Source organism: Mytilus trossulus, chromosome 7, assembly GCF_036588685.1.
Source record: "Mytilus trossulus isolate FHL-02 chromosome 7, PNRI_Mtr1.1.1.hap1, whole genome shotgun sequence".
Taxonomy (NCBI): domain Eukaryota; kingdom Metazoa; phylum Mollusca; class Bivalvia; order Mytilida; family Mytilidae; genus Mytilus; species Mytilus trossulus.
The window spans coordinates 29,905,620-29,928,243 of NC_086379.1; the positions used below are offsets into that span (position 1 = coordinate 29,905,620).

At 31.2% G+C, this 22,624-nt stretch overlaps 2 protein-coding genes across 6 annotated transcripts in view; one reads left to right on the forward strand and one right to left on the reverse strand.

Moving 5' to 3' along the window:
* LOC134724910 (uncharacterized) overlaps positions 1 to 265 on the reverse strand; it is a 33,498-nt gene extending 33,233 nt beyond the window's left edge. For all 3 annotated transcript variants that reach the window (XM_063588266.1, XM_063588265.1, XM_063588261.1), the window contains exon 1: positions 44 to 265. The gene's annotated coding sequence lies outside the window, so the exon portion shown is untranslated. The remainder of the gene's footprint in view (positions 1 to 43) is intronic.
* On the forward strand, positions 78 to 20,845 carry LOC134724909 (epsin-2-like). Of its 3 annotated transcripts, none has more exons than XM_063588259.1 (9): positions 78 to 144; positions 1,898 to 2,533; positions 3,668 to 3,773; positions 5,933 to 6,132; positions 7,201 to 7,227; positions 9,100 to 9,361; positions 12,405 to 12,662; positions 13,967 to 14,128; positions 14,596 to 20,845. In XM_063588259.1, exons 2-9 carry the CDS (start codon positions 2,036 to 2,038, stop codon positions 14,811 to 14,813), a joined length of 1,731 nt encoding a protein of 576 aa, XP_063444329.1. In that variant the 5' UTR covers positions 78 to 144; positions 1,898 to 2,035; the 3' UTR covers positions 14,814 to 20,845. The 3 variants fall into 3 exon arrangements, with proteins under 3 accessions (XP_063444329.1, XP_063444327.1, XP_063444330.1); XM_063588257.1 differs by lacking the exon at positions 78 to 144 and adding an exon at positions 155 to 357; XM_063588260.1 differs by lacking the exons at positions 78 to 144; positions 7,201 to 7,227 and adding an exon at positions 155 to 357.
* The last annotated feature ends 1,779 nt before the right edge of the window (positions 20,846 to 22,624 follow it).

Sequence of the window (22,624 nt, forward strand, 5' to 3'; positions counted from 1 at the left end):
ACAATGTTTAGGAAACATAAACAACAAAGAAACTGCACCTCACCTGAATCCGGAAGTGGTTAATGCAAGGTAAATGTGGAAACGGGTCGGAAGTAGGATCGGCCTTGTTTATTTTCGTTGGAATGTTTATTAGGATTAACAAATGTTTGTTAATTGATAGATATTTATATCATGGTGCTTATGTTTATGTTTTCAAAAAAAAATTGACTCCAAAACAATCTTTACGGGTTAAAATTAATAAAGGTTATAGGCTGTTCTAACGTACACCCACTAACCGGAAGTTAGACTTAATCAACTTCCTGTCAGAAATATTATTCATCGACACTTCATTGTTCAACTGTGTATCTTGTCAAAAATGTACGCAAGTTTCATGAGTATAGCTTAGTTAACATTTTAAAACTCTAACTGAAAATATCATCATTCAAAATTTTTACATCTGATATGATTATTTTTTTGAGGAGTTCTCTACCTTACTCCTGACAGTAGCCGGGTTATGCTATGGGCATACTATGGGTATTTAGAAATACATATAATATATACACACTTTCAGTCTCATATTTGTCTGTTTATTTTTGTCTCATCTGTCCTTTTATTCACTGAAGACCGTAATTTATTGTCGCTTACACAACTTTTTAGAGACATCTCCTACTCTTTTTTTGACATTGTCTTTGATGTTTATATGTCATGTATGTCATATATGTGGTGCTTTATATGTGATACATGCACATGCTAGTTGTAACTTGTATTCAGCATTGATTTGTATAGTCTGAGATTACTCTGGCGTCCAACAGCTGTTTTGCCAGACAAACCGGAGCTTTGGGACGTCAGAACTTGTCCCATATCAAAATAGATGCGCCTTGGCTTGAGCCAACTGACGGCCTTGGATCCATATAAATTGGGCTTCATTTTGTTCATTTTCAACTTCATTTATGTAAGTTTCACCTACTTGCCACCTTTATTTTCTCATTATTTGACAGTTTTCCCTCTTCATGCTCTTGTTTAGTTCCTTTTTTCCCATAATTTTATAATACTGAGAATCTGCAGACATGTATACATTTGAAGGATGCCACGCTCCATTGTACATAATTTTTTTTTAAATAAATCAAATAGGTTGTTAATTTCCCCCTATCTTCTTATTTTCCCAGTTTCTCGTAGTATTTAAAGTTTACAAGTCCCCCATTCGTCGTCATTACATGTATCTTTTAAACACACTCAGCATGACCACTTGGTTGGGAGTAACATTGCTGGTCAAAGTCTTACATAAATGTATTTATAATGAGTGTAATGCCACAGCCAGGGCCTTGTGGATGAGTGGTCTACAATTCAGTCTGCACTAAGACATGTAAGACCTTTTTCAGGTACTGATCCCTGTCCAAATTGACAAGTTTCCCCTATATTCATTTATTCAAATAAATTTTCATTCATTTTTACTAGCCCTCACCAATTTTTACTTGTCTCTGGCATAGGGTTAGTGGCTAATTGCATAGACCATGTAGACTGCTGCATGTAAGTATTTCAAATGCATTATCATGATACTAGCGTGTCAACACTGATTTCGTATGTTCAAATATAGCAGTCCGCAGGTGCATTTGACTGATCTTAATTGCCTAGGATTGTCAGTGCCAGTGGTTTTCTCTGGCAATTTCAACTCTCTCCACCAATAAAAACTTATAGAGCTCTGTGAGTAACAAAATGATGAAATAGCCATTAGTGCTGAAAACAGCATTAAACACATATAAATCAAGCATCAATGTACATGTAAGGTAAGTACTTCTTTTGTAGGTCATAATATTAAAAACAGTGTGGTTAGACCTTTCATACTTTTATTTATCTTCTTGTATGATTTATAACATTTTTCATTTCATCATCTTCAAATTGTGATATTTTTTTTATATAGATAGGAAGACATAGAAAGACAACTTTCAAGAAAGTTTGTTATATTTGTGGATTTTGGAAAAGAATTTAGTATTAAAAGGCCATTGCAAGAAGTTAGGACATTTGGTATTTAATAAAGGTTGACGCAAACGGCTTAACAATGTCTAACATGCCACCCATACGCCGGACTGTGAAAAATGTTATTCACAACTATTCCGAGGCACAGGTTAAAGTTAGAGAAGCAACATCTAATGACCCTTGGGGACCTTCCAGTACACTGATGTCTGAAATAGCCGATCTTACGTACAATGTTGTTGCATTTACTGAAATTATGCAAATGATCTGGAAGAGACTAAACGATCACGGTAAAAACTGGAGGCATGTTTATAAATCACTCATGCTCTTGGATTATATTATTAAAACTGGTAGTGAAAAAGTGGCGCAACAATGTAAGGAAAATATATTTGCAATTCAAACATTGAGAGATTTTCAGTATCGAGAGGATAACAAAGATCAAGGAATGAATGTAAGAGAGAAGGCAAAACAGCTGGTAGCTCTGTTAAAAGATGATGAGAGACTGAGAAATGAAAGGGCCAAAGCATTAAAAGCAAAAGAAAGGTTCGCTCAGAATGCAATGGGAATTGGTAGCGATGACAAGGTAAAATATCACCAAGGTTTCAAGTTTCAACACAGGTCACATTTTCATTAAGGTCTTAAATCAGACTTTGCAATACTAAAGCTAAAAATTGGTCCATGTTTTAAAACTTTAATGAGTTAACAGAGACAATTAAAGACACATTCTCCATAAAAAAAACAATGCAAGAAAGATTACCATGATTACATATATGTATTATTTTCATTATTTTTTTGTAAAGTTCTGTGAGGTTACTGAATGTATTTTGACCTTTTATTCATATACTTCTTTGAGGTTATACTACATTTCCTGTTAGAAGTGTACTTGTTGCTCCTAGTGACATAATTTCTAACTGTCATGACTGAAGTGTAAAAGCTTAATGGCAATTTTCATGGTGTTATCTAGATCATACATACAAGTACAAAATATTACATATTTAAATACTGGAATTAGACATGGTTATGTATTTTGCTGTCATAATATATTATGTAATACAGAGATTACCGAGGGATTTAAACATGTTAAATGACTTAAATCAAATATATCTGTCTAACATGTCTAAATATTTTAATCTGGGGATATTTAAATTTGGTAACTAGAACTTCAAACTTTCTTGTTATAAAAGTTCCAGTTATTGATCATGATTATCATACAACATTTACAAGTACCTCTCTCAGATGACTCATGCACATTTCTCAAAATTTCCATTGTACATGTATTTGGACTAAAACCAATTCAAAGGCATAGTGAATGCATTTTGAAAGTATGAGTAATATATATTTGAACAGATGAAAAGACAAATGATTTAATCAATGTACTGTTTTATGAACTCTGGGTTCTTATGTAATATTTTTGAAATATTTATCATGTGCCCAATGTGTATTTAACATTTTAGAAGATATCTAATATAAATAGTTCTTTTCCTAAAAAAAAATAATTGCTAGCTAGTATTCTTGCAATACACATGATACATGAACATCCATAAACATGATATACAAATCTGCATAAGGGGATCTTCAAAAATCAATTGATTGCATTTTACAAAAAAAGATACACATCATGGTCAACCATTTTTCAGTAATTGATTAAACAAATTTAAATACATGTGTGTATGTATCTTGCAAAATATAAGTTTAGCATAAATGTTTATGACTGCAGGTTCGTTATGGAAGAGGAAGTCCCAGTTTGTCCACAGGAGCAGGAGGAGGTGGTTATACTGACCCTTATGGAGGTGGGAGTGAAAGTGGTGTGCACAGTGATGCATGTGAGCAGCTAGAAATTTACATAAATAAACAAATTTGCATAAATTAAAACATGGCATGTACATGTATATATGCATGGCCAGTTCAACCCTGCTTCTTTTTTGCAAATAAAAACACAATTTTGTTGATGCAGACTAAACTGGATTATTTATGCAATTTTGTTCTTTAAAATTAAATGCAAAAGCAAGTTAATTTATATTTTAATTTGAATATACAAATGTAGTATTTGTACATACGTATTGCACTATGATCAGAGTACAAATCAGATTTTGCATTTACTTATTCATGTCATTCTTCTCTGTTTATAATTAACTAAACTTGCTGTTGCATTTTATCATTTAGTTAGAGAAGGATATGAAAGATTTGTCCCTGCATTAGAGCTTAGCCATTTCAACTCTTTATTACTCAATCTTTTCTACTAATAATTAGATAGTTTATGAAAATTTTAATTATAGTACCATTTAACAGTTTGCAAATGATAGACAAATTGTGCATGAGTGGATTATAATAAGTGCATTATGCAAATCCCTGAAATTAAGATGATTAGTATATTAGTTCACAGGCAATTATCATAATTATCCAGTTAGCAGTAAGCATGATCCATGCTATCTGCTTTAGTATAATGTTTTTAAATATAAAAAAGAAGATGTGGTAAGATTGCCAATGAGACAACTATCCACAAAAGATCAAAATGACACAGACATTAACAACTATAGGGAACCGTACAGCCTTCAACAATGAGCAAAGCCCATACCGCATAGTCCGCTATAAAAGGCCCCGATAAGACAATGTTAAACAATTCAAACGAGAAAACTAACGGCATTATTTATGTCAAAAAATGAACGAGAAACAAATATGTAACACATAAACAAATAACAACCACGAAATATACAGGCTCCTGACTTGGGACAGGCACAAACATAAATAATGTGGCGATGTTAAACATGTTAGAAGGATCCCAATTCTCCCCAAAACCTGGGACAGTGGTATAACAGTACAACCTAAAGTGCAATAATTAGATTGAAGAGACCTTGACCTCTCTGACATTGGCATCATCTATATAAGCAATTATTGTGAGAAATTATTTTATTCTTCTTCTCACATACATCACGTACATGTAATCATCGTATAAACCTGATTAAGATTTTTTTTCACTTCCACTTGATATTAGGAATAAGGGGAGACAATAATATGAATAATGAAAAATATTTTTGGTATAATTTCTATTTATTTGTACAATCCTCATAATGACTGAAAAAAGCAGTTTTTTACCTTTCATACTTTTTTATCAGCAGCATACTGGCTTTATTTTTACTATCATGTTTAAACATTTAAACTGGTTCTTTGTCAGTAAGAAGTAAATGAAGGATGACTTATTGTCGATGATTAAGAAAAAAAAGACCCCAGTAAAACTTAATCATGCCAGTGCTGTTACATTTGTATATCTCCCACAGTTCACTATCAAACAATATAAGATAAATTAATCATGCAGTTGAATTTTCAGTCTAATTAATTACTAATACTTATATATTTGATTTGCTTGTTTATCCTTTCTGTGTTCTTTATGCAAGCCATTCCAGCAGTTCCCCTAGATTATTATATTGTTTGTACTATCCTTTTTCCTGAAATTTCTGTTAGCAGCCTGCATACATTTTGAAGTTGAAATTTTTGTATTTTGAATAGCACATTGTTGCTAAAAAAATTATTGTCAGGGTTAATCATGTTAATGTAAAACTGGAAAAAAAGAAAAATAAACATAAACATATTGCTTTAGCAAAGGGCACAAGTTAAGCTAGAAAAAAATATTTCATTAGATTAGGAAAACAAAAAATGTTAGAAGCTGTGAACAACATACATTTTGCAAATGTTAAAATTAACTGACACAAATGAAAAAATGATTTATGAGAATAGATATTTATAAAGTTATTTTAAGGCTTGTTCGTGGAAAATGCATGTATATGTACATTTTTGTATTTGAATAAGGTCTATGCTGTATTCATGTACAATTTTCAACATTTCTCTATGCACAGTCATGATTCAACAGAACAATGAAATGTAAGGGCATATGTTTGAGAGGAATTTTATGCCAACGAGAAATGAAAAAATACTTTTTACTAGGCTTGATAAAAGACAATAGTAATCATCTTCATTGTATTTTTAGCTTCTCCTGTAGAAGTGCGTCGTAGGTCAGGTGACATGGTAGAATATGCTAGACCGTCGTCTGCTGGCGAAGAAGAAATACAGTTACAACTGGCCTTGGCAATGAGTAAAGAAGAACATGACGAAGAACTGAAGAAACAGAAATCTGATGATGTGAAATTAGCCCTGGCCTTGGAAGAAAGTCGAAAACAACAAGATGACGTGAGTTTAAAAATGTCTCAAATTATTGAGTTCTACAGCTCTCTCCATAAAAACATTTTTACAAAACTTGATCCAAAGTGTTACTGAAATGTTTGTGATTGACAATCATTTTTTATTAAAACATTAGTTTGAATTTGAAAATGTTGCTATTGCTCAATGTTAACATGGTTAAATAAAATTGATTATGGGAAAGGGGAACGAATTAAAGAGAAAATAACCCGAACAAAGAGCAGAAAACAACATGTAGTTATAGATGCTTACATCTTCATCATGAGGTCACTGAAGGTATCTCCTTGGGTATCAATTTAAATCTACTTAGTCATTGTTAGTTTTACATAAATGTTGATTTTATGGTAGAAATTTTATTTACTGACAGTACATTTATATTGTAACTATAAAATATTTGATTGATGTTGGCAGGTTATCAGATACAGATTTCTGGTAAAAATGGCTATAATTTACAGATAAATGATAAACCAGATACCAACTCCATTACACATGTTACATTTAAATAGTATATTTCACCTGCAAGTCATGCTAGTTCTCAGCACATCTTGAATGGCAGATATAGTCAGTCCACAATGTTTCACAATGCCTCCATGCCACTGCACATGTCATCTTATTCAGTGCTTATTCACATTTGATCTTTTGGCAAGGTTAAAGTAGAATAATTTTTGGTCACATGTCACATATTGTTTTGTATTTTGATATAAAGCATGCTTAAGTAATTTATATTTTAATATGAAAAAAGAACAAATTCAGACAAAAATTTTGAATAGTTTTGGAAAAAGGACAATATAATTAACTAATGCTGTTATTATATATCATGTACAAATGTTTATTACTTAAACTATATATATACACTTGCAACATGTGCAAGTTATACCTTTTGTTTGATATAATGACAAGTTAAGTATTATTTTTTTTGGATGGATGGTAATTTTCTACCAGTATACATAGATAAATGTAATTTTATGTAATTTTATTTAATAGAAATTGATATTTCTGTTTTGTCATCTAGAAGTAGATTTTTTAAAGTCTGTTAGTTATTATTTTTATTTTGTTTAGGAAAGAAGAAGTAAAAGTAAAACAACAGTAAGAGTTTGATCTTCTGTTTTCAAACTTTCCAAGCATTTGATATGTACATGTTTTCATAAATCATTACCAGTCATTCCAAAGGTCCACATTTTATATTATACACCAGACCGTCTGATTTAAAAAAAAATTACCAGAATTTACTTAACGTGCAAATGTACCTGTATTTTGGGTACCTTCATAGCTTTTGCCATTTCAGACATGTCAGATAGTTGGGTTTATTGGGAGTTGTAATAATTGTTCACACATCAAAATTAAAATGATGTATTGAATAACCAGTGTTTATGCTTTGCTCATTGTTGAAGGTCATACAGTGATTTATAGTAGTTAATTTCTTTGACCATGTTGACAGTTTGACTTTTGTGGAGAGTTGTCTCATTGACAATCATACCACATCTTCTTTTTATATTGAAGGGGTTTTTAACCAATTGCAATGTTTTGGCATACACTATAAAAAGTACAAAATATAGGGAACAGATTGATTAAAATACTGAAATGGCAAATTATAAGTATTTTTTTTTTTATTATTAGTAAACAATTGTTCTAGTAAAGAATTCCCTTAAAGTAGAATAAAACCAAAATTCCTGGATATTGTCCAGTTGACCTTTGAAATTACTGCATTTTTTATCCAAGTACTCCCTTATATATATAGCCTTCTATGTAACTTTTAAAATTGTATACAATTTATCTGTATTGTGGAATGCATTTAAAGTGTTGCATGTTCAGATATTGTGTTTTTTTAGCATGAATGTACTGAATCCATGTGTTTGCCCTGCTGCAACAGTCGCTTTAAACTACAATAATCTATTTGGCTGTATAAAAAATATTGAATATTATTCCTTAGGCTACCCCGAAAGTTAGCTTGATTTAAAAAATAACATATACACATTTTACAAGACAAATAACTTCAGACTCTTGTCAGTGTTATGATAATTAGAGATTGTTTTCTATTGAAGAAACAACTTCTAACAATTTTATATTGGCTGGATGTTACATTTATGATCCAAAATCTGTATAAGAAAAAATCAGAGACTTTAAAAATATGAATTGGAAGTTTCAAATGCTTCCAGCAAACACATGCCCTATAAAACTTTTTTCTCTTTCTTTGAAAGATAAGAAAAAAAGATTATCGATAGATATGAAATACTCCTCTCATATGCACATACTGTTACAGGTATATAAATAATTCTATTTTCAAATTCATTGGCCACAGTTTTAAAGTATTAGATACGTGGTAAATGTCTTGTTTATGTTATTTTATATGCTTTTATTGGAGCTTACATATCTATTTCAATTGTGTGCATATTATGATGAATGTGCATGTAGTTTCAGTGATTTTATACATTTTTATAAATTTCTGAGCATTTTATGCATTTACACCACCAACACAAGTTAAGACATATGAACGCCTTAGATGTTTGCTTCTGAGAACTTTTTTGGACCCCTTTTTGAATTACAAAAATATCTATTTATTACTGGCCAACCATTTTGGCAGTTTCAACTGAACATGATGCCTTGTCACCGAAAGAGACAAGCTTAACTTACTTACTTAGCTGTCTTATTTGTTACACCCACCTTCACATTTTTTTCTGTCAGGAAGCAAATTGATATATATATTGATTTAAGGGTATTCACAAAGTCTGCATACAAGATATAGTACATCTTAAAAAAATTAATATGTGGTTAACATAGCCTATACCCAAGAAAGGAACACAAATTGATATAACATGACTACTAATGAATCAACAGTTTATTTATCAAATACAATGCTAATTCACTACTATCGTTATGTGTAGATAATTTTTAAGCATTGACAAAATGTACACATATTTTTAATCAATAATTCAGAAAATATATTTTCTAATCTTACAGGGACAGCCAGGTGGATTGCTAACATTGGACTCGCCCAAGCAACTGACAACAGATCCCTGGGGTGCTCCTATTCCAGCTCCTGTAGCCAATACAGACCCATGGGGAGCCCCAGTACAAGCTCCAGCACCTCCAACTGCTGACCCATGGCAATCTCCTGCTAGAACAGTGTCACCAGCACAACAACAAGTGTCAGCAGACCCATGGGGAGCCCCATTGGCAATGCCACAGGCTCCACCTCCTTACAGTAGTGTAGCAGCTTCAGGTACTATTATTAGGGCCCCGCCGAAAAGGCGGGTCGCCCTATAGTGATCAGTCTGTCCGTCCGTCCGTCCGTCCGTCCGTCCGTCTGTCCGTCCGTCCGTAACACTTTCGTGTCCGCTCCATATCTAGAGAACCATAATGATTTCATACTTTATACTTTACATGTATATTAACCACCACCAGAGGGTGTGTCATGATGTATGTACAACTTCCTAGGTCAAAGGTCAAGGTCAAAAACTTTGGTTTCAGTTGACAACCCTGTGTTCTTTGGTGAAGATCGTGTCCGCTCCATATCTAGATAACCGTTATGATTTTATACTTAATACTTAACATGATTATTAACCAACACCCAAGGGTGTGTCATGATGTATGTACAACTTCCTAGGTCAAAGGTCAAGGTCAAAACCTTTGGTTTCAGTTGACAACCCCGTGTCCTGTGGTGAAGATCGTGTCCGCTCCATATCTAGATAACCGTTATGATTTCAAAGTTTATACTTGTCATCCATTTTAACCACCACCAGAGGGCGTGTCATGATGTATGTACAACTTCCTAGGTCAAAGGTCAACGTCAAAAAAACTTTGGTTTCAGTTGACAACCCTGTGTTCTGTTGTGAAGATTGTGTCCGCTCTATATCTTGAGAACCATTATGATTTCAAATATTATACTTGACATCCATTTTAACCAACACCAGAGGGTGTGTCATGATGTATGTACCACTTCCTAGGTCAAAGGTCTGTCTGTCTGTTGGTCTGTCCATCGCTAACAAATTTGATCCACACTATATTTTGAGAGGACAGCTGTTATTATTTCATACTTTATACCTGACAAACATTTTCAACTTAACATATATATTAAATGTGTCATAATGTATGCATCCTAGGTCAAAGGTCAGTCCGTTGGTCTGTCCATCCGTTCGTTGTTCTTAACAAATTGTGTCCGCTTTACCTCTCGAGAACCGTTAATATTTCATACTTTATACTTGGTGGGTCATAATATATTGAAGGCATAATTCTAAAAATATGTGACAAATATCAATTGGGCAGCATCTTTAAACATTGTTCAAACATCAATCCATATATCCAGAAGTCACCTTAGAGTAGTCAACAATGAGTTCACATCATGCAGTCATATCACTATTATACTATGAAAGTAAGTTGAGAATATTTATCAGTTTTAACTTAAAATCTTAGATTAAAATCACATGTGAGACTATGTAATAACTTCCAAATAATGCTTCATATCAGATTATCCATACAACTTATTTACCCCACATTATTGACAGCGGGGCCCAAAGAGATGGCTCCCATCTCAATGAAATCTAGTTGTTTTTCTATTGACTGCTATTTTCAATGCAAATATGAACAGTGGTGCCAATTCTTTTTAGCTCACCTGGCCCAAAGGGCCAAGTGAGCTTTTCCCATCACTTGGCGTCCGGCGTCCGGCGTCCGGCTTCATCCGTCGTCCGGCGTCCGTCGTCGTTAGCTTTTACAAAAATCTTCTCCTCTGAAACTACTGGGCCAAATTTAACCAAACTTTGCCACAATCATCATTGGGGTATTTCGTTAAAAAAATGTGTGGCGTGACCTGGTCAACCAACCAAGATGGCCGCCACGGCTAAAAATAGAACATAGGGGTAAAATGCAGTTTTTGGCTTATAACTCAAAAACCAAAGCATTTAGAGCAAATCTGACATGGAGTGTAATTGTTTATCAGGATAAGATCTATCTGCCCTGAAATTTTCAGATGAATCGGACAACCCGTTGTTGGGTTGCTGCCCCTGAATTGGTAATTTTAAGGAAATTTTGCTGTTTTTGGTTATTATTTTGAATATTATTATAGATAGAGATAAACTGTAAACAGCAATAATGTTCAGCAAAGTAAGATTTACAAATAAGTCAACATGACCGAAATGGTCAGTTGACCCCTTTAGGAGTTATTGCCCTTTATAGTCAATTTTTAACTATTTTTTTGTAAATCTTAGTTATCTTTTACAAAAATCTTCTCCTCTGAAACTACTGGGCCAAATTAATCCAAACTTGGCAACACTCATCTTTGGGGTATCTAGTTTAAAAAATGTGTGGCGTGACCCAGTCAACCAATCAAGATGGCCACCACGGCTAAAAATAGAACATAGGGGTAAAATGCAGTTTTTGGCTTATAACTCAAAAACCAAAGCATTTAGAGCAAATTTGACATGGGGTTAAATTGTTAAGCAGATCAATATCTATCTGCCCTTCAATTTTCAGATGAATCTGACAACCCGTTGTTGGGTTGCTGCCCGTGAATAGGTAATTTTAAGGAAATTTTGCTGTTTTTGGTTATTATCTTGAATATTATTATAGATAAAGATAAACTGTAAACAGCAATAATGTTCAGCAAAGTAAGATTTACAAATAAGTCAATATGACCGAAATGGTCAATTGTCCCCCTAAGGAGTTATTGTCCTTTATAGTCAATTTTTAACAATTTTCATAAAATTTGTAAATTTTTATTAACATTTCCACTGATACTACTGGGCCAATTCATTATAGATAGAGATAATTGTAAGCACCAAGACTGTTTAGTAAAGTAAAATTTACAAACACATCACCATCACCAAAACACAATTTTGTCATGAATCCATCTGCTTCCTTTGTTTAATATTCACATATACCAAGGTGAGCGGCACAGGCTCTTTAGAGCCTCTAGTTTAAATTTTACTTTTGTATATATATTTACAAATACAATCCGTCAGAATTAGATAACACTGAATTTTTTCAATGGAAAAGAAGAAGCAATTATATATTCATATAACCAGAGCAACATGGTTTGTGTGTATTTATTATTATACATTTAATTGTTAAACAATTGACAAAATGTAAGATAATTTATCCAAAACTGTTGAAAACAAATCATGATATTAAATCTTAAAATGTGACTTTTTAATACATTTTGAGAAATATTTCATTACAGTTTTGCAAATTTTGCAATATAATGAATACATTAAAAAAATGAAGGAATTTTAAAACAGTACTTAATTTGGTTGTGACCTGTTTAATTACAGATCCATGGATAACACCAGCAGCATCTGCTGCAGTTCAGTCACAACCTCCTAGACAGAAATCCCCCTGGGATGCCTCACCCACAATGGAAAATAACACAGGCTTTGATAATGGGTTTGGCATGGGAGCAAGTGCAGCTACAACAAATGGACAGAAAGAAGACGATGGATTTGATTTATTGAGTTCCAGAAGTACCGGAAACTCTCCCGCTAAAGTTCCTATTAGTCATGGAGGTTTAGATGGATTTGATCCACTTGGAGGTCTGTTTTTAGATCAAATATTGGTTATTTTGTTAAGTTGGGAAGCTGTCTAATTATTTTTTTACCCCAAATCTCCTTCATTTATATCTTAAATAGTAAATATTTAATTTTATTATTACAACAGAACAGCATTAAAAAAAGAAATTGAATGAAACATGTTCATTGTGTGTTTTTTATTGTATATTTCAAACAGCACATATTGAAGTAAGAACTATACTGGGGTGAGATATGAATAGATTAACAGCTGTTTAATACCAGTAACAAATTATTACATTCAGTAAAAGAACATGCTACAGTCAATGTACATTAAGAGCTCTATGTCACAGATTTTGAAATAGTTTTGACATTCAACTTTAGCTTGTTGAACTAGTTCTGAAAATTAAAAAAGTGATTCATATATTTAAATCTTTTTTTCCTGAAATATTATTGATTGAATTCATTATATATAGGTGAACAATTGTAAAGAAAACACATTAAAGACTGTCAAGAAGCACTAAAAATGTGTCTTTTAATCATTAAATCTCAAATTTCATATTGATAGATTCTTTCATAGAAAATGATATGTTGTTGATACATGTACATACATTTTTGTTTTATTGATGTAAAAATGATAAAAGGGACAAAACATGATTGCCAACACAAACAAACATGGGAGAATTAACATTTTGTCTTATTTCTTGCTTGTATTATTGTATATTCAACAAACATGACTGTTAATTTAATTTGAAGTACAACCCTGCAGATTAAACATGACAGAATTTAGTGAATTTAAAACAATAACATTAATCAATTAACTGCACACGATGTCCATTTTGACAACAAATATCTCTACAGTGATGCTAAAGGCCAAAATATTTGAAAATCAAAAACTACTTAAAAAAAGACAAATAAGCTTAAAAGGACAAACATTTTTGGTTAAAAAAGGTCATGGATTCATAGTTTTACATTAGGGAGATATTACATTATTAAAATAATATCTACTGTGGATTCATTATTTTAGGTGAGATACCAATTTTCTGGGATTTCATTGTTACAGGTGAACCACGGAATGAAATGTTCAACCAAGAACAAATTTCTTATAGTTTTATATGCAGTCTTAGGCAAAACCATGAAATCATGTAACCACGAAAATGCAAGTTTTCCTCAACCCATGAAAAGTTGGTACCCACGTAAATAAACAAATCCACAGTTTTCATTTTTATAACAGATAAATACCTATCCAAAACAAAACACATCCTATTGCCTTGTTTATTGCAACACAAAACAAACAAAAAACAACATGTGTTTATTCTACTTGTTTTTAGGTGAGAAAAAAGACCTCTGGATGCTGGATGGTATGCAAGACACATTGCCCACACTTCAACAGCAAGAACAGCAGAAACATCGGAAAACACCACAAGAATTTTTAGGAGACAATGCTAATTTAGTTAATTTAGATCAACTGGTTACCACAAGTACTAAACAAGGTTTGTTTATGTTTATTTTTCTGTTCTTGTCTGTTTTGATACAAGTTAACATGGTAAATGCATACGTAATAGGGTCAAGGGATCGCCATGGATGAAAATGTAACGATTGAGAAACTCTGATACAAAATTTCTTCATATTATCAAGTTGCTGTTAAATTTTCATGTATCTACTTTTAAACTTGATCCAAAATTGCTGTACTTGTGTTATTTTGCATGAAAGTAAGTTCAGTTTTAAGGTGTTTTTTTTTCACTTGCTTAAAAGGGGATTTGGATTTCAATGTGTGAAGTAATAGGTTAATATTATGTAGTACATTGAAAGTACATTTTTTTTTTAAATGAGTTTGATTATTTAATTGAATTTGATTCACAATGTTTGTTTTTTTATGAAGGCATTTCCAGTTAAAAATGTTGAGGTGTATTTCTGAAATTAGAAATTCCTGTTAATAATCAATTATTTTGTATTTCAGCAACTCTGAATCCATTTGAAGCTCCTGCTACATCAAATCCTTTTGCTGCACAGATGAGTAATCAGCCTGCACGTATGACATTGAGTCAATTACAGAGTAATACACAACAAGGATTTTCACAATCGGCTTCATCTGGACTTCTGCCGGCACCATTAGCTCCACTAAATACGACGGGACCTGCGCAACCCCAACAACAAAGTTACAACCCATTTTTGTGAAAGTATGAAAAATATAGAAATTCTGAAAATTTGTATTGTTATATATATTCTAGAGAATGGAAAGAGAAAGGAAGAGAGAAAGCTGTTTGAAAATGAGTGTTTACTCAACATCTAGAAGTAGCATGTTCATGAAGTGATTTTAGAAATGAACTCGGAAGATAAAATGTGAAAAACTACTAATCTGTCATATGTACAGTTTTTATTTTTTAAACTGCTTGTACATCAGTTCTTATGATTAAGGGCTGTACCATTAAATGCACACGAGACCCAGGGAAGGCACTTCAATATTTTAACTAATTGTGGGTGTCAAAATACTTTTTATTTTGAGAAGATGGTAATTGAAGTTCTCAATTTTGGTGTCATAGTGCATGCCCTGGTACCATGTATGTTAAAATGGAACAGTCTTTAGAAATGTTAAAAGGTGGTTTTTTTTCACCTATGTCTTTAAATATTTTGAAACATATAAAAGAATATAACAGAATACGACAATACTGTTCATCATCCATTAAAAATGTCACTCATAATAAATTCATATGTCAAAAACATTGACCAATTTCCTTGTTTTTTTAAGTTGTTTGCTTGGGAATGGGGAAATAACAAATCTGATGATGTCTTTATATGCATATGTTTCATTGTTCCAGTTTTATGCATCAATATTTTTTTTAATGTTTAAGAATGTTGTTTGTATTTCATATGTTCATGCTACTGTAGATATTGTTTGAAGTTGAAGATGTGATAGATAGCTAGTATTTTTAAAAATGATATTCTGAAGGGGCTCTAACTTTTTATTTGATAATTGATAATATCCTTTTTCTGCATCACATACATACATGCAGTGGAGCTACTTAAGTAAATGAATTTGAATATTTGAATAAGAATGGCATGACAATTAAGATCTTTATGGTTTTAAACATCAGCAGTGGATTCAAGACTGTCTACTCTTGTTACCATTTTGGACATTTTACGTAGTCATTCATGTAACAATACATTGTAAACTAGACATTTTTAAATAATTGTATACCTTGAATAATTTGCAAGAAATGGAATGTAGGATCTTTTACTAATTTTTCAGCTGATGACACAATCGTTAGTTTTTAAAGACGGAAGTTTTTTTTTTTTTTACAGTTACCAATTCAGTATGATATATAAAATAAACAAATTGTGCCTTTAGTGTGTTTATTTTTTCTGTAGATTTTTTAATTCTTTTTACCACATTTTAGGCTGGCTATGAAAGCAAAAGATACATACTATAGATTGGAATAGAAAAAAAGCTTAGCTTGAATTAAAAATAAAGAGGGATAGTAATTATGATAGGTTTGAGATTTTACAGAAAAAGTCTAACTATAAGAATGAATCTAAAGATAAGCTTAAAGATTTAAAAATATTTTTATTGTTAGATTACAGTACTTTCATTCTAAACCTTCATTGTTCAAACTTTTGATTGAAATATTGTTGGCAAATTTTCTAGTATTGTATGATGACATGTTGGAAATGATCTTTTATTTTATGAACAATTTGACATTCCAGATCATTTCCATATCTGTCTCATATTTACGGAAAAATAACGGAAAAAGGGCTGTTAAGTTGTTAATTTTTTTAGATTTAAAATTTAGCAATTAACAGCACTAAATTTTTTATGGTTAGCAAACTTTTCTGAAACTCATGCTAATTTCACAAAATAATCGCACAAGAAAATAACACAGAAGTCTTGACCATTTCTATGAACTTGACTGTTATGTGTCGTAAATGTTTTTGTGAAAACACCACAGACCTTCAGTATTAAAGATAAAATTTAGGCAAATTGATATTTAAGTGATTTCAATTTGATAACATAATTAACAAATATAAATCCTTAGCAACAAATTGCCACTTGACAATAGTCTTATACTTCATTGTCCCTGAATTATACCTGCTCAAAAACTCTTAATGGTTTGTTTTTAATATTTTATCTCTTAGCCTTAATTGACAACACTTGCTTTAGATTTGAAATGTATGTCTATTTTATTAATACTTATGTGTTTTTAAGTATAGAGATATTGTAAAGCACTGTTTGATTTTTATTTTTTGAATACACGTATGCAGTGTAGAAATGTTGTAATGTAAAGTATTGGATAAATTGAGCTATGCAAACATGTGCATTTTTATGCGTAATGGAAATTGTAAATGTTGGTAAACTGCTTTCTGTTTGTCCCTTTCAATCAAAAGCTGTTAAATGTGTGTATATATTAATTATTAAAAAAAGATTTATTAACAGTCTTTCTCTTGCTTGCTGAGAATGTTCTTAAAAAAATTGGTTTATTGATACAGAGAATATGTTTTAAGCAATTTTATTTTGTATTTAATTTGTTTGCCCAAAAGATATAAATTTTGTCATCAATTTGTTTTTTAATGCAGTTGTGTTTTCTTATGCTTATGAACTATTTAAAATTACTAGTGATCCATTTCTCAAAAAAAAAATTACAAGAAAAATACCCATTCATTGTAACATAGTTGAATTTAATTGTAGGATTTTTTGTGAAAAGAGATGCACAGTATCTTTCATTCTAAGAAAAGATAAAAACTTCTGTTAAAATAACTCTATAAAAAGAACTCTGCATAAATTGGACAAATGTCAAATGAAAAACCAGTGTTAAGTAAAGTCTTGTATCAGGATAATCACTGTATATTCATTTTAATTAAACCTGTTTAAAACAACTACCTGTCTGATCTGCACAAAATGTATAGTACTATAGGGGTTAAGTGTAATAGACGGGTGTTATTGTATATCATGATATCTTTTTTATTTGATTTTTTCTACGATTGATGTATAACCAATCTGTGCCAAAGAAATTCACACATTAGGGCTAATTTCCTAAAGCTTATAGAGTAAAACTTTGGTGGACTGGCTTGCTTTGTTTGTTTAAATGTATGGAAGCTTTGTCATTCAGATTGACATCTTTATACAATATATTTAGGCATATATTAAACATTTCTATATTATATCCAAATTTGATTGGACATTATCCCAAATACTATGAATGGTACAATATTCAAAACAAGCAAGAAAGCTAACCAAAGTCTTGATCTACATGCATTAGGAAATTAGCTCTAATACAATGGTCTGTTTGATAGATTCCAGAATTATTTGACTTGAAAAAGCTTAAGATTTTCACCCATCATGCATTTGTAACTTTATAACTTTATAAATAGCCTCATTGTGAAGATAGAGTAAAATCTACCATGAAGATTAACATTTTTATTTAGAGGTCTCTATATCTTCATGTAACATTCAAGTAATCAGAATTTCAGAATACTGTGGCTTTTTCCCTACAAAAATCTTATGATTAAAATTTAGTTATAATAATTCAGTTATAAAGAAATGTTTATTTCTCAAAAGTACATTTTCTTGTAAGATTTTTTTTGAAAAGAGCCACTGGAATTTGTTTCTTGTTGTAAATGACTTTAAGTTGGAAAGAAAACAAAATGTGAGAATGAATGCCATATTTTTCATCACAAGCTTTGTTCACGATGTTAATTACCTCGTTTGTTATAGTTTATTGTTTAAGTGTGTTAATTTTTTATATAATTGTGTTTTGCACATATTCACATGTTGTTATATATTTTCTTTTTGTAATGTTTTCTTTGAATGTGACTACTCTAATGATTTAATCATTGTTACAGATGTGGGTAGTTTTAATTAAGATGTAATATATATGTATGCCATAGAAATTTCTGACCCCAGACCAGAATTATTTGTGTCATTTTCTGGTGTAACTTACTTTGAGGAAAAGATACAAAAGGTGTTTACTAATTTGGGAGTTTAAAACATCTAAAATATGCCAATGTAAAAAATTACCAGGGAAAGATAACTCCTTAATCATATTTCAATGCATGTCTTTATTGTCATCACCATATTCCTTAATTACAATACGTTTAAATGTAGCATTGTTAGTTGACTACCTGATAAAAAGACATAATAAAAAATTACCTGATTTTGGACTTTGACAATGATTCTAACATATTTGGTCTATGGTGGAGTTTTTTTTATATAAAGTCTTCTTTTAAACTAATTTTACAGAAGTCTTTGAAGTTATTTAATCATAAAACTGTAAGTAGCTTTAGTGTATTAATTAGGTTCTGGATGAGCATTGCTAGCAATTGATAATAAGTAATCAATCTATCTGAATTTTCAATGCTATTTTTAAACATTTTGTAATTTAAGAATATAATGTATCTTATGATTAAATATTAAGGTGGTACCCAACACTTCAACTAAAATTAATTTGGCTCGTTTTTTTTTTTTTAAATTTTGACAAAGTATTTACTTTGACCCTTTGACAAAAATATAAAAATTTTAGAAAATTTGAACCAACCGTTTTATCAGAAAAATTACACTGGTTATATAGCAGTTTGACAAACACTTATTTCGATCATTGAGAAGCTTAACATTGCCTTTACAACACATGGTAATTAAAACGTTTAGCTGATTTTACAATGTTATCTCCCTGTTGTGTTAGGTACCACCTTAAAAGATAACACAGTACCATGTTTGTATATAAAGACTAGATTATTTATTTAATGTACTGTATGCTAACACATTTAATCAAGACAATAAGGGACTAACTTTCTTTATCATCGTCATAGAGAAAAAAATCACATTTTGATAGTATGATATTTTGAGCATAGATCTGAGGAATGAGATCTGTTAAATTGTTCAACGTTTTTGTAGAAAAAAAAACCAAATAGTATAGAATTTTAGATATTAAAAGCTAATTCCACATCGATTGGCTAACATAAACTTACTGAGGTTTATTGATAGGAGACAATCTTCATGCATTGTTTACTGTTTTTCTTACATTTATCTGATTGTATTTTATTAGTAGGAAAAAAGTGTAAGATTCATAATGTGATAGTTTATTTTTATTGTTTATAATTTTCTGTGTCAAATATTTTTTAATTGAAATAGTTTCAAAATGATTGTACAAGAAAAAGGACTAGAATGATTTTAGTTAAAAAGAGATTTGCCTATGAAAATACAGTGCATTTAAAAAAAACATTGAAAGTTAATATTTTATTCAATTTATCAAGGTTGAATTTTTTGTGCCTGTTTTTTGCCTGTAATTACATAAAATTCTAAAAATATAAATAAAGTCAAGCTATCAAGGTCCATATGTAGTTAAGTTTAAGTGTTTTACCAGTTACAATGTGAGAATTAGATGTTTTAACACAACTGATATCAATGGACTAATTTCTGTGAAAAAAAGATAGTAGGATTTTTTTTACACACATGCTGAAGATCAGATTTTTATATAAATTGTATTTCTTCGAAGCCAAAAAAAAAATTTCCACTATCCAATGGAATTTGTACTTGTTCAAGTGTTAAATTCATGGAATATTATCATAAATTTTGATAATTAACTATTTTTAAGGTAATTGATTTTATTAACCAGAGCTTAGATAACAGAGCTCTCTCAAAATTATCATTATTTGTTCATAAAACTCAGAGCTTTTATATCTTATATATTATCCTTTAGTTTCACAAATAACATTCACCATAAATCTGTTAACAGTTTCTCTTACAATTTTTGTACCGGCTTGTATGCACAGAATATAACACAAAAGGACTTTACCATAATCGATATACTGAGTCGATCATAAACAATTTGCTTTCAACAAATCCCTACTTTTAAGCAGCACCTTGATAGAATTATATTAAATTGACCACTTTCAAGAAAACTGGTTTACACATGAATGGTTTCTCTTTAACTGATTATTTCACGTAGTGTATACAGATGTTGATTACAATATTTTCTAATGCTTAGCTTGACCTTTTCTATCGCTTAGCTTGACCATGCAATAATAATAGTGAAAGTGACATTTTTAACCTTAAGCTGATATCATTTATCTTTTAATATATTATAAATAGCTACAGATGTAAATTGCTTTGTAAAATATGTATGTAACATTTGTACATTAATGACATAACTATACGATAGTAAATGTGATATTGAAAACATTGTAATGAACAAAAATACATTATGATTCTAAAGTAACTTTGGAGTTTTGTTATTTGTTTATAGCCTGAGAACATAACTGGTAACAATTTCAAAGCACCAGATGCATATTTCGACAACTAATGTTTCCTCATTAAGGGGCTTATTGATTGTCTCCCCTGCCATATCATACTTAAATACTTTACCTTTAAGCTGTATACCAGTGACATTTAGAGTTGATAGTAAGATAAAAGATTCCAAGGCATGGATGGAGCCTGAATTGTTTATTTGAGTTTAATAAATTCAATAATGCAAAAAGTGACTCTGACATTCTCAATGGACATTGAAATTTGTGATATATGAGAAACTTCATAAAATCTAGTAATCATTTTAAAGATCATTCAAAACATCTTGGTTTGATTGGACTTTTAAAAATCAATGTTTCAGTGTTATTGCCATATGAGCCTTTTTTGGATGAAACATTTTTGCCAGACATTATGATTTGGTCCACACAAAAATTAATAAAAAGAAGAGACCTACACAAAGAATGGTATTCATGCATGGTGATTAGTAGATGAAGTTTGGTGCTTTATGATAATTTAGTTTATTTGGTTTGGTCTCAATTTCATTTAGTATTACAGTTGCATGATGGTAATATTTACAACATATTTTTTAGCTCATCGGCTTAAAAGGCCAAGTGAGCTTTTCCAATCACTTTGCATCCGGCGTCCGTTGTCTGTCGTCTTCCGGCGCCCGGCGTTAACTTTTACAAAAATATTTGTAACTAAACTTGGCCACAATCATCATTGGGGTATCTAGTTTAAAAAATGGGTCAACCAACCAAGATGGCCGCCATGGCTAAAAATATAACATAGGGATAAAATGTGTTTTTTTGCTTATAATTCAAAAACATTGCTTTTAGAGCAAATCTGACAAGGTTAAATTGTTCATCAGGTCAACATCTATCTGCCCTGAAATTTTCAGATGAATTGGACAACCCCTTGTTGGGTTGCTGCTCCTGAATTGGTAATTTTATGGAAATTTTACTGTTTAGGGGTTATTATCTTGAATATTATTATAGATAGAGATAAACTGTAAACAGCAATAATGTTCAGCAAAGTAAGATTTACAAATAAGTCATCGTGACCGAAGTGGTCAGTTGACCCCTTAAGGAGTTATTGCCCTTAATAGTCAATTTTTAACAATTTTTTCGCAAATCTTAGTAATCTTTTACAAAAAATCTTCTCCTCTGAAACTTCTGGGCCAAATTATTCCAAACTTGGCCACAATCATTTTTGGGGTATTTAGTTTTAAAAATTTGTCCGGTGACCCAGCCATCCAACCAAGATGGTCGCCAAGGCTAAAAATAGAACATAGGGGGAAAATGCAGTTTTTGGCTTATAACTCAGAAACCAAAGCATTTTGAGCAAATCTGACATGGGTAAAATTGTATGTTAGGTCAAGATCTATCTGGCCTGAAATTTTTAGACAAATCAGAATCCTGTTGCTGTCACCAAATTAGTAATTTTAAGGAAATGTTGCAATTTTTATATGACCGCAATTTTTTCGTCGTATATTGCTATCACTTTGGCATCGTTGTCTGCGTTGTCGTCATCCGAATACTTTAAGTTTTTGCACTCTCACTTAAGTAAAAGTGAATAGAAATCTATGAAATTTTAACACAAGGTTTATGAGCACAAATGAAAGGTTGGGATTGATTTTGGGAGTTTTGATCCCAATATTTTAGGGATTAAGGGCCAAAAAGGGCCCAAATACGCATTTTCTTGGTCTTCACACAATAACTTTAGTTTAAGTAAATAGAAATCTATGAAATTTTGA

What these genes read in the sequence shown, in the direction of transcription:
- LOC134724909 (XM_063588259.1), top strand. Translation starts at nt 2,036, where the DNA reads ATGTCTAACATGCCACCCATACGCCGGACTGTGAAAAATGTTATTCAC. An exon ending in GTCGAAAACAACAAGATGAC is followed by an intron (nt 6,133 to 7,200) that starts GTGAGTTTAAAA and finishes TATTTTGTTTAG; the next exon opens with GAAAGAAGAAGTAAAAGTAA. An exon ending in CAGTAGTGTAGCAGCTTCAG is followed by an intron (nt 9,362 to 12,404) that starts GTACTATTATTA and finishes GTTTAATTACAG; the next exon opens with ATCCATGGATAACACCAGCA.